A 12,883-nucleotide genomic window follows, 5' to 3' on the forward strand; every position below is an offset into this window, starting at 1 on the left:
ACTTGGAAAATCCTTAAAAAATAAAAAGCCGTGACAATGGAAAGATAACTCAGAGCACATCTCTCTTCTTTATTTTAGTATTTTCTTTCCCACTGAATTTAAAAATATATATGGAGAGAGATGGGGTCACTGGGGAAAACCATTCTAGCCCTACTTTCCTTCCCCTTGAGTCCTGGCCCTATCCCCTTCCATGAAGTGACAATTAATTAAAGGAAAGTGGGAAAGAATTGGAGCTTAATTTATTTTACAGGCCTGGAGAAAGAGAAGGCTGATTAAAACTATTAGCAGGCTAAATGCAATGTGGTATCCTGGATGGGTTCATGCAACAGAAAAAGGACATTAGTGGAAAAATTAGTGAATTCTGAACGAAGTCTAGAGTTTAATAAAACTAATACTATTAGTGTTATTAATTTCAACAACTATACCATAATAATGTAAGATGTTAATGGCTGGTTCATCTGTTACCCAGCATCCTTTTGCTTTGTCTCTTTTTAGTAGTATTAAATCAGCCTTTCTTTGTAACGCTACCACAGTACTAAATGAGGTCAGGAATGCCATATTGACACACATGGCTGTAGACATAAACTTGGTTGAAATGCCTGTAGCCGAGGTAAGCAGTTGGCATTCACCCTGCTCCCTCCAAAAAAGGAGAAGTGAAGGATGTGAGTCTGTGTTACAGCTGCTGAGGAATGCTAAGCTTCTCTGTGATAAAAATTCAGAACAAACACGGTTTGGTTGCCACTGAGATTTTGATTGTTTGATGCCCTAAAGGGAAACATATTCTCAAATGAGTTCTTGTCTTCCTCAAAGTTTGTCTTCTGGAAGCTGTTTACAGCTTTATGCACTTAAGTTTAAAAGCGTGTACAATAGTAAAAATGATAATGTGGCAAAAGGATGATAATCCTATTTCGAGTCATTGCCTATATATCACTTTACCTAAGATGATCAGCAAAGATTACTCTGTGATGATTATACTTATAAATTACAGGTGTGTTATAACTATTTGTATAGTAAACAGAGCGTGTGATATTCATAATATTTGTACCTAATTTTCAACAATCCATAATGTAGCAGCTAAATCGTTCATACCATTATAATAATAATGTTGTACCCTGGTTTCTAAGTAACAGTTTTAAAGAATGTTGCATGAATCTATAAGCAGAAGTACTTAAAGAAAAAAAAATATTTCTCTTTCCATCTTATTGGTTTATTTATATAATGCAACATACTTCAAAAGAGATTTGTAACTACTTAAAATAGAAGTTCAGGAATAATAAGAGACCTAAACAAATGAGATAAGATCAAGGCAGATACTAGGAAAAGTGGAGAAAATTAGACCAGAATTCTACCATCTACCCTGTTCAGAAATAAACTTAGCATGAGATAGAATGTTTACCAATATGGAATTTTTAATCAGAAGCATTTATACAATATGTGAATCTGAAAAACCTGATTTCTCTATTAAGTTCAAAATGTTCCTACCATTCTAAGAATGTAACCTACAAGGAATTTGCATGGTTAAATAATAATTTAGCTTTCCACTTTACTAAGATGATATAGGTAATATTGCTTAGAAATGCATGAGACCCAGAGTGACATGAGACTTCTTTTATTCCCAGTGTCATTTACTTTCCCGAGGTGATTTTAGGAATCAGAACATGTCTGCTAGGTGAAACATTTTTTTTTTAAATATCAAAGTAGTTTTTTGTTATATACGACATTTTCCTTGTATGCATGCTACTAAGATAAGAAAAGCATATTATAAATCTCATTTATTTTGTGTAGAACCAGTTTTTCATAAGCTGCTCTGATGACAAAGTTGTGTTCAACAAGGTTGGCGATGCCATTGCTCAGAGGATACTGAAAGCTCACAGGTAAGGTTTTTGGCGTTTTGGTAGGAGTTGTTACTGCAGATGTTCTTGCATTTACTGCTAAAATGACTTTTGAAAGCCCATTTTTAAAATACTATCTTTTTCTAACAGGCATGACTTTGGTTCAACTACCAGTAGGTTATTGATTCCTTAAATCTGAGTCAGTTGCTGAAAATTTTTGAGTCCGTTTTTGAGGGGCTCTGAATGCTCCCAGAGCACAGTCATTTTTTCCTGGCCAGTCTCTTTCCCACGCATTAGATTTGTGATTTGATTTATTTAAAGGAAGACAGTGAGCTGTGTTCACTTAAAACTCAAAGCAAAATAGTCATAACGTTTTTCCATGGGTTATATTTAAATTCTTTTTACCTTCTGTCGTATTTTTTCAACTCATGGGATTATTTTCTTTAATAACACTTTTATTAAGATATAATTCACATACCATACAATCCACCCAAAGTGGACAATTTAGTCATTTGTAGTATATTCACAGAGTTGTGTGCAACCATCGCTGAATCAATTTTAGAACGTTTTCATCACCCCAGAAAGGAACCGCATACTTATTAGCAGTCACTACCCATTCCCCCTATTCTTAGCCCCTGGCAACCACTAATCTACTTCCTTTCTCTGTAGATTTGCCTGGTCTGGTCGTTTCATATAAATGAAATCATACAATATGTGATCTTTTGTGACTTGCTTCTTTCACTTAGCTTAATGTTATAGAATGTACCAGTATTTCATTTATTTTTATTGTCAGGTAATATTTCATTATCTGGATATACTTCATATAAATGGATTTATCCATTCATCAGTTGGTATATATTTGGATTGTTTCTACTTTTTGGCTATTATGAATAAAGATGCTATAAACATTCTGTACTAGTTTTTATGTGAGACATGTTTTCATTACTCTAGGGTTGGAATTACTGGATCATATGGCAACTCTATGTTTAACAGTTTGAGAAACTGTCAGCATGTTTTCAAAAGTGGCAACACCATTTTCCATTCCCATAGTGTATGAGGGTTCCAGTTTCTCTGTATCATCGCTAATACTTATTATTATCTCTCTTTTTGATTATAGCGATCCTAGTAGGTGTGAAATGGTATCTCATGTGGTTTTGATTTGAATTTCCCTAATGACTAATAATGTTGAGTTTTTTTTTGTTTATTGGCTATTCATGTATTATCATTGTCCGTTGTTTAATTAGGTTGTCTTTTTTTATTTTCATTATTTTTGCGGTACGTGGGCCTCTCACTGTTGTGGCCTCTCCCGTTGCGGAGCACAGGCTCCGGACGCGCAGGCTCAGCGGCCATGGCTCACAGGCCCAGCTGCTCTGCGGCATGTGGGATCTTCCCGGACCGGGGCATGAACCCATGTCCCCTGCATCGGCAGGCGGACTCTCAACCACCGCGCCACCAGGGAAGCCCTAGGTTGTCTTTTTATTACTGAGTTGTAAGAGTTCTTTAGGTATTCTGGATACAAGTCATATCAGATTTATGATTTGCAAATATTTGCTCCCATTCAGTCTGTTTTCTTTTTTACTTTCTTGGTAGTGTCCTTTGAAACTCAGAAGTTTTAAATTCTGATAAAGTTCCATTTATCTTTTTTTTTTTTTCCTTTATTGCTGTGCTTTGGTTTCATAGCTGAGAAACCACTGCCTAATCCAAAATCATGAAGATTTATGCCTCTTCTCTTCTAAGAATGTTATAGTTTTATCTCTTACATTTAGGTCTTGATTCATTTTTAGTTACTTTTTGTATACGGTGTGAGGTAGAGGTCCAACTTCATTCTTTTGCATGTGAATATACAGTTGTTCCAGCACCATTTGTTGAAAAGTCTGTTCTGTCCCTAATGAATTGTCTTGACACCTGGGACTATTTCTTTTTATGGCTGATTTTAGCTCTGTGTAAAAACAGCAAAATAAACAAACAAACAAAATCATTACATTTTATTATCTTAATTCATTGAACATATGCAGTGGAGAATGCTAAGTACATAAGCATTTGGGGCTTAAAACACATTTAAGAACATTTTATAACAACAACTGCCAGCATTTTATATGATTCACAGTTTATATCTACAGACTCTTACTGAATTTTCACAACTACTCTTGAAAGTAGATCATATAGTTTTGTTCTTCTTATTATTGTTGTTTCTGTACATTTTTATTTTTTTCTGCTTAATTCCTTTATCAGCATTTAAGCGAGATACCTCTGCATTTTTTAGTGGTTGGTCTGGGGATTACAATATGCATCTTTTTTTTTTTTTTGTCCCCATTTTTAAAGTTAAACTGAGTTGAAAGAGTTGGTGTGACTTGTCTGGGCTACTAACAGCAAAAGGCAAAAACAGCTTTGAAGCCAAGTCTTTGGACTTCGGACCCAATGCCTCCCACACCATGTAACTCCAATGCATTGACAGTTAGGATTAGAGACCACTTCAGGATTGCCCCATATTGAAGCAAGTAGGTTGGGCCTTTATAATCTCCTCCTCCCATTGACTGGTCTTTGGATGTAGGCTGACTTCAGGAAATGGGCATGGCCTTGGGTGAGGCAGGCCCCTTTGGCCTCTGGAGGGCAGTTCCTGGAGAAAGGCTTCACTGTGAGTGAGTAGCCAGCGGCCAGCTCTCTCAGCAGCTGGGGGAATGGCTGTCTTGATCCCACAGTGAGGGCCTTCGGGCAGCAAGGCACAACACTCACCCATCCTGCAGGCTGTACAGTGTTTCTCACCCCTTCCCATGCATCAAAATCACCACTTTACAAACACACAGAGGGCTGGACTCAACTCCAGGCTTGCTGGATCAGAATTTTCTGGAGGAGGGCCCAAATACCTGTATTTTATAATATTCCACAGGCACTGCCAGGATTATATAGTACTCATCTAGAACAGCGTATATGGCCATAAATATGAATGATGGTCTGTGTTTTTACAAGTGACCTTTATTCTTTGCCTTCTCATACGCTTTTTTTAAGAAAGTCACCAAGGACTGTTTCTGAGATGACTTAAAAACAGTCTTGTTTCCAGTTAAACACATATGTACGCCCAGAGATTCCTTGCATCCTTTCCAGTCTCCAGTCTCCCAATTTTCTGGGTCAATTTATGTCTCATTTACAAAATTGCATTATATTTCTGACAACTCTTGCATTTTATTGATGTAGGAGCGTCCCCTTTATAAAGCACATTTGACAAAAAGAAAAAATAATTTTTTCATGAAATTGAAATGTCACAAAAATACATTAAATTGACAAATGAGCTCATTGGGCTGAGCAGTGAATCATGAATTTTGGAACTTTGACAGCTGATTAGGAGAGTAGGATGACTCTCAACTTCACTCATTCCAGTTATTGACTTATTAGTACGTGGTTTAATAAGTATCTGTAAGATTTGTTTTTAAGTGTTCAGGAGCCTGAACGAATATTTTTCTTTAGCATATTAATTTGTCTTTTAGTATCTGGACTTCTTCTAAAATCATAGCACTTTAAGGCTGGAAGGAATGTTAAGATATTTTCTGATTGATCATTGCCCAGCGACCCTGGGATCCACAGTGAGAGAGCATGGTAAGGTAGCATCTGTTGCAGATTTTATCTCATGCTTAGAAGTTCACAGAGCACCTTAAAGGGTGGCAATTTCAAGCTCACTTTATAGAAACTGGGAAATGAGTTCGTCAGATTTCAAATTAACTGTGTGTCATTTAGCTTTGATCTCTCAATAATCTCACTCGCTTTGATAGTCACATTTTAAAGTGGCATGTGTATCACACATTCAGACTTAGTGGATACACACACATATCCTGGAAACCTGTTTTACATTTTCCCCCTCCTCTGTATCTCCACATTATCGTTTATCTCCTGTGTTAATTCCAAACTGTAAAATATATTTTCATTGAATAATTTCAAATCTGTGAGCTTGTAGTCTTAGGAAAAAGGTAAAGGTAGAATTAGAAAGCTTATCTTGCAGGCTGCCTACAGTGGCTCCCCTTCTTCTCACTGAGGGCCGTCGTGTACCATCCTCAAGCTTACCCCTCTCTCTTCCTTTCACTCTTCTGCTCTCTACTCTTCTGAGACTCAGAACTTCCCTGCCAGAGTCACATGCCTAGCAACAAGTATAACTTTGGTTGTTGGAAAAAGAATACAATAGAGCACAAAGCAGATGGAGGGAAATGACAGTCAGCATTCGGCCAGCCTGACCAAGGAACACAGACTCTCTTCCAGGACCCTCCCACCCTAGAGAGATTGGCGTCTTTAAATTGCCAACTTCTCTCGACTGGGCTGAGCCTTTACTTTTCTGCCAGTGCTGCAATCTGGTCCCACACCAGTTCCCTAAAGTGAGTTCTCTGCTTCCCTCACTTTCTCCTCATTCTTTCTCAGCAGCTGTAATTTTTTTTAATTAAATTTTATTGGAGTATAACTGATTTACAGTGTTGTGTTAGTTCCTGCTGCACAGCAAAGTGAGTCAGTTATACATATACATATATCCACTCTTTTTTAGATTCTGTTCCCATATAGGTCATTACAGAGTACTGAGTAGAGTTCCCTGTGCTATACAGTAGGTTCTTATTAGTTATCTATTTTGTATATAGTACTGTGTATATGTCAATCCCAGTTTCCCACTTTATCTTTCCCCCACTTCGCCCCTTGGTAATCATAAGTTTGTTTTCTACATCTGTGACTCTATTTCTATTTTGTAAATTGGTTCTTTTGTACCATTTTTTTAGATTCCACACATAAGCAATATCATAAGATATTGTCTTTGACTTACTTTACTCAGTATGCCAATCTCTAGGTCCATCCATGTCACTGCAAATGGCATTATTTCATTCTTTTTTATGGCTGAGTAATATTCCATTGTATATATATACCACATCTTCTTTATCCATTCTTCCATCAATGGACATTTAGGTTGCTTCCTGGCTATTGTAAATAGTGCTGCAGTGAACATTGGGGTACATGTATCTTTTTGAATTATGGTTTTCTCAGGGTATATGCCCAGGAGTGGGATTGCTGGATCATATGGTAGCTCTATTTTTAGTTTTTTAAGGAACCTCCATACTGTTCTCCATAGTGGCTGCACCAATTTACATTCTCACTGGCAGTGGAGGAGGCTTCCCTTTTCTCCACACCCTCTCCAGCATCCATAATTGTTTACAGAAACAGGCCAAGCCTCCATGATCTGATTCATGACCTAGAGCCTCAGAATACTGTTCACCCCAAGCTGAACTAAAAATAACTATGGGAATCTCTGCAGAAAACAAAAGGTCTGCTCTAAAAAAGTAGAACTGTCTTCGAGTTGAGCCCAGCTCCCAACCCACTGGAAGCCTATCTGACAACTCAAATAGGACTAGAGATCAGGGTGAAGAAATCATAATCCACAGTCTAGAATTGACTGCCTTATACCATGTTTGAATAAGCCAAAACGTAGAGAGTAACCAGATGGTCCAAGTAGAAAACAGTTTAAAACACTGTGTGCCATGAATGTACGGTTTCTGAGGATGAAACCATTTTTGCTTATGGAAACTTGACATGCATAATTTTGCCGCCCTGCTAAAAAGTTTGGAGGGAGAGAGTGCATTTTGCACTGTTATCACCACAAGTTTGACACATGCAATGAAATTAGGCAGTTGATTTATTGCTTCTGTATTTTAATATTAAACTGCACTGGAAAATACACAATTCAACTGCCTTGGAAAATACACAGTTTTAAAAATCACTCAAACTCTTCATGCTTCCTATGACTGTAGAACAGTGCCATATAGTGCTTGCAGTTTGCGCATGAGTGATGGTATGAGGGACCTCCTCTGGGGAATCTGAAATTAATTGGGAACCAGATGTCTGGAGATCTGAGTTCTTCCCAACTCTGTGTCTACAGGTATGTGACCTTTTGAATCTATAATTTTTGCCTTTCTGGCACTCTGTTTTTTCACCAACAAAGAGAATAATAATATCTGCCCTACCTATCTCATATGAATAGATGTGAAAGCAATTTGAAAACCGTAAAGCACCAGTTCATGTAAGAAATTATGTTATTTCCAGGAAATTCATCATCTGGAAATATGCTAGCTCATGGTAAATTCTAGCAGAGACAAAGAACCACAATATCAAATCAACTATTTAGAAATTAATATTTATGTTAGAAACAAATGTTTTACTTAAAGAGGTGTTTAATGTGCCTCATTTTAAATTGTTAGATGACTGTTGCTGGATAAGGGCAACTGGCTCTGGTTCCCTATCGCTGGCACTTCTCATCCTGTGACAAGTAGAGGCACATGATTAAAACACTGTCTAGAGGTGTCCTGCCAGAAAGCTGTAGCTGACTCCTCATGGGAATCCATTTTTGGATTCCCCATGTTTGATTGGATTACATCTTCCCCCAAAATATAAAATAAAATGCATTCTGAAACATAATGTGTGTTCAGTTTTGCTTTGCTTTGTTTTAATTTTAGGCACTGTTGATGATTCTTTGAAGCTTTCCAATTGAAATCACTGGTTGTTAATTGATTAATAATGTTATCAAATCGTTTTTGAGGCATTCCACATCCAAGGTGCTTTTTATGCATTCCTTCATTTAATCCTCACATCAGCCTTATGAAGTGGATGCATAATGATTTCCATTCTACAGATGAGGCAGCTGAGGCCAAGTGCAATTATGGTAACTTGCCCACATCATGCAGCTATTGATGAGTAGAACTGTGACTCAGACCACATCTTCAGGACTTAAACTTGTGCTCTTTACCTTGTGCTACCTTTGTAGCTCAGCTACAAAGCTTCCCTCATTTCAAGGGAAGTAGAAATGTTCTAATGTTAAGCCTGCAAGAAATTTAGAAGAGGTACTTTATTTAAAAATTTTTAAAAATCAAATAAACATTTTCTTTTTTTAAAGTAATTGCTTGATAGATAAAAATTTCTTAGGTTTAGGGCTTCCCCGGTGGCGCAGTGGTTGAGAGTCTGCCTGCCGATGCAGGTGACACGGGTTCGTGCCCGGGTCCAGGAAGATCCCACATGCCGTAGAGCGGCTGGGCCCGTGAGCCATGGCCGCTGGGCCTGCGCGTCCGGAGCCTGTGCTCCACAACGGGAGAGGCCACAACAGTGAGAGGCCCGCATACCGCAAAAAAAAAAAAAAAAAAATTTCTTAGGTTTAAAGAAAAATCTACATCCTATAATTACCACATCCTATAACTTGTGTACCAAGTTGAAAGGACATGTTGGGTATATTTCAGAATCACTGTCTTAATGAAATTTAAGCTGCAGTTATAATAAAAGAAGAAAAATATGAAAAGTAAGTATGCCAATGGCTGGTTTCACATTTTATCTTGTGGGATAATCTCCAAGCTCTATGAAATTCATGGAGAAGAGGTTACATTAGGGCAGAGATGACAGATCATGGCGGGAGAACTTTTGATTTAGATCATTTAATTGCTTTTATTTGATTCCAAAAATTATATAAATGATAATCTCAGCAGATAGAGAGAGTAAAGATTAGTACTGGTCAGAGGCCAGAAATCATTTTGAGTCTGAGCATGTGCCCTGGCAGAGAGATGAAGGAAGGGAGAGACTCTTTTAAAAATGAAAATGAAAACGGCTGGGCTATTGTGGGAACAATTTAATAAGAGGTTTTGTAGAATCTTATTTAAGGGACACTGAGGGACATGCCTGCCAAAGGTTATCAAGTCCAGAGTGAAGTCTAAGTCACACATGCTGGGCTAGCCCTGAACATCCTTACATTTAAAAGCTTGCCGTTTTCAAAAGATAACCAACGAAAAAATTATGTGTGTGTGTTTTTGTGTGCGCACACAATATGTAATGTCATAATCTATATAAATCTCACATATGATATGCAAAGTCAGCGCTAAATAGAACCAGCATTTCTAGTGGACTAACAATGATTTTCACCAACGCCTTCATTTACAGATGAGAAAACTGAAGCCCAGAAAGGTTTACTGCTTTTAAAAAGATTTGCCAAACACAAAATAAAATGGGCTATGTCCCAAACCACTGAGAAGATACAGATCCAATTCTCCCATAACTGATACCACTATAGAATAAAATTCTCTCCACAAAAAAAAAAAACAAAAAAAAACCAACCACTAATCCCCAACCACAATTCTTCTTACTTCTGGCAGCGTTCACTGCTGCAAAATCTACAACGAGAAGATTTATACCAGCTCCCGAAGTTTATGGCAATGAAACATGATCTATAAATCTCAAATTCTCAAAAAATAAAGCATCTTGTCACTGGAGAAACACAATGAGTTCCTTTGGGGCCTTCTTATAGATCCTGAGACCCCACTCTGAGCAGAAGACCCCTGACTACCCACCATGCTAGGGAAGGAGGAGGTGAAGGAGGAGGGGTTCTTCTGGAGAGAACAAGGTGGGAAGTTACAGGAAAACCACTGCTAAGACCCATTTATGTTGGTGAACTAGGACTTGTTTGGTTTTTTTTGTTTTTGTTTTTTGATTTTTGCGGTACACGAGCCTCTCATTGTTGTGGCCTCTCCCGTTGCTGAGCACAGGCTCTGGACGCACAGGCTCAGCGGCCGTGGCTCATGGGCCCAGCCGCTCCGCGGTATGTGGGATCCTCCCGGACCTGGGCACGAACCCATGTACCCTGCATCGGCAGGCGGACTCTCAACAACTGTGCCACCAGGGAAGCGCCTAGGACTTGTTTTTAAAGGGACAAAGCAGCATTTCAGCAAATCACAAAAATTGAAAATATTAAAGATCCCACATTCTCATCACCTAAACAATTTACTTTTTGTTTTCCTATTTTCTTTTTGGTCCATATTAATATGCAGACATATTTTCTGAGTTGTAATTTATTTCCTTTTCCTGTAACTCACTTGGATTTCTGTCTCAAGTCCCTTTTCCACACAATAGAAGGAAATTTAGTTTAGTCACTTCCTGATAAACGTGGCCAAATTCAGTGATTTCTCATTTCTGCCTTCTGTATTCAGTCCGTCAGGGTGCTCCCTGGTCTTTCCTCCCCTCCCCCATCCTTGGTATAGACGCTAAGGGGCCCTGGATCTTTGGGAAGGGGCTTCTAGCGCTCAGTATTGATCTGTCAAGCCTGTTCTGGCATCTGCTTACTGTAACCTGGGGTCCTCAGCCTTCTCCTTTAAAACCTGCCTTTCTGTCCCTTCTCCTCTACTGCTGCCAGTAGAGGGTCCCTGCACTGAGTCTGACTCTTATTTCTTCTTCTTCTTCTTTTTTTTTACTTTATTTTTTTGGGCACGCTGCGCAGCCTGTGGGATCTTAGTTCCCTGACCAGGGATCGAACCCATGCCCCCTGCAGTGGAAGCGCGGATTCTTAACCACCGGACCACCAGGGAAGTTCCTCTTATTTCTTTATACTCCCATCTCAGCTCAAAGGATCTCTCCTCAGTTCCCCAAATCTAAGAAGCTGACATCTTTGTGCCCTGGTTCCTCGGTGAGAGCGCCGTCCTAGGAGCAACGCCTGCTTCATATCTCCAGTCACAGAGAGAGGGAATTTAACATATTTAAGGGGAAAAATTATTTAATATTTCATAGTATCAGCCTGCCACATCTATAATTGTCTTGTAATTGTAACTTTGCATTAGGGCCATTTTAACACACTACCAGAAGTACTTTGCTAGTAAGTCATAGTGGTCATTTTAGTAAGAAGTTACATCCATTGAGTGACTATAACATAATTTAGTTAATCATCCCCCCATTATTGGACATTTCCAATTTTTATCTATTATACGTAACACCGCTGTAAGAGTTAGTGGATTTTGAAAGAAAAACTTATTTTAACAAAAAGCCTGAGCATGCAATTTTATAAAATTGTTCTGAACTAAAGTGGATGGAGCAGTTGCCTGCATGATGGCCTGGTGCCCACTAGCTCTTCTCTTGCTTTTAAGATCATAAATAATTCTGCACATTAGGGGCTCAGGTTCTTGCCCTATGCTGACTGCTATCATTTGCACCACCTCAGCATTGTGAGAATGCAGTGTTTTGGAAGAGGTTAGAATCCTCGGTGGCCAAGAACTGTTATTTTCTGGGGACCGGATCAAGGAAGGAGACTGGACAGGTTAGCACATAGAATTTTCTCTTCATTGGCTTAAACTTAGCTACAACTTTATGGTTTGAAATTCCAGAGCCCTTTTTTTTTTCTATAGCAGTGAATATCTAAGTCATTTATGCTAATTTGCTGAACACAGTTTAAAAATTTCATCATTTAGGAAATTCAAGAACTGCATTGTGTTAAAAAAATAAAAATAGGGCTTCCCTGGTGGCGCAGTGGTTGAGAGTCCGCCTGCCGATGCAGGGGACACGGGTTCGTGCCCCGGTCTGGGAAGATCCCACATGCCATGGAGCGGCTAGGCCCGTGAGCCATGGCCGCTGAGCCTGCGCATCCGGAGCCTGTGCTCCGCAATGGGAGAGGCCACAACAGTGAGAGGCCCGCGTACCGCAAAAAATAAAAAATTTAAAAAAAAATAAATAAAAAAGCAAGGATTTTGATATAAAGCTAACCAAGAACAAGAAAATGTGAATATTCTGTTTTCTACAAACTAAATTTGCAAATATGCTTTATCTAAAGATACAAGATTTTTATAGAACATTTCCCAATGTCTACATTTTGAAGTCATTTTTGCTTTTATAAAACACATGGGCAAAAGGTAACCATCTTTTCCAAACAGAATTACAAACACTTGGTGTTCAAGACCAGCAATACTGCTTCTAATAAATGTGAGAGATGACTTATGTGGGTTGGCACACATAGCAAAATAGGCATTTTGGGGTAGCAAAAAATTAGAAACAGTTGAATGCCCAGCAATAGAGAACTGGTTAAAATATTATGGCATGGATTTGGAATACTGTCGCTATTAATTAAAAACTGGGCATCTCTCTATGTACAGTTAGCAAAGAATTTCCAGGATGCACTGATAAATTACAAAAAAAAAAATAACGTTCAGAAAAGTGTTTACAGTATTCTAACATTTGTGTAGAAGGAGAGAATACATATATATGCTTATAAATTCATAGACTATTTCTGAAAGAAC

At 38.5% G+C, this 12,883-nt stretch overlaps 1 protein-coding gene across 5 annotated transcripts in view; it reads left to right on the top strand.

Annotated features, from left to right (window-relative positions):
* The window catches only part of PLD1 (phospholipase D1), a 200,263-nt gene that overhangs the window by 150,227 nt on the left and 37,153 nt on the right, over positions 1–12,883 (top strand). For all 5 annotated transcript variants that reach the window (XM_060011141.2, XM_060011143.1, XM_060011142.1 and 2 more), the window contains one exon: positions 1,786–1,874. In XM_060011141.2, the coding sequence (XP_059867124.1) occupies positions 1,786–1,874 (89 nt within the window). The remainder of the gene's footprint in view (positions 1–1,785; positions 1,875–12,883) is intronic.

The sequence above is a fragment of the Delphinus delphis genome, chromosome 4 (genome assembly GCF_949987515.2).
Source record: "Delphinus delphis chromosome 4, mDelDel1.2, whole genome shotgun sequence".
Taxonomy (NCBI): domain Eukaryota; kingdom Metazoa; phylum Chordata; class Mammalia; order Artiodactyla; family Delphinidae; genus Delphinus; species Delphinus delphis.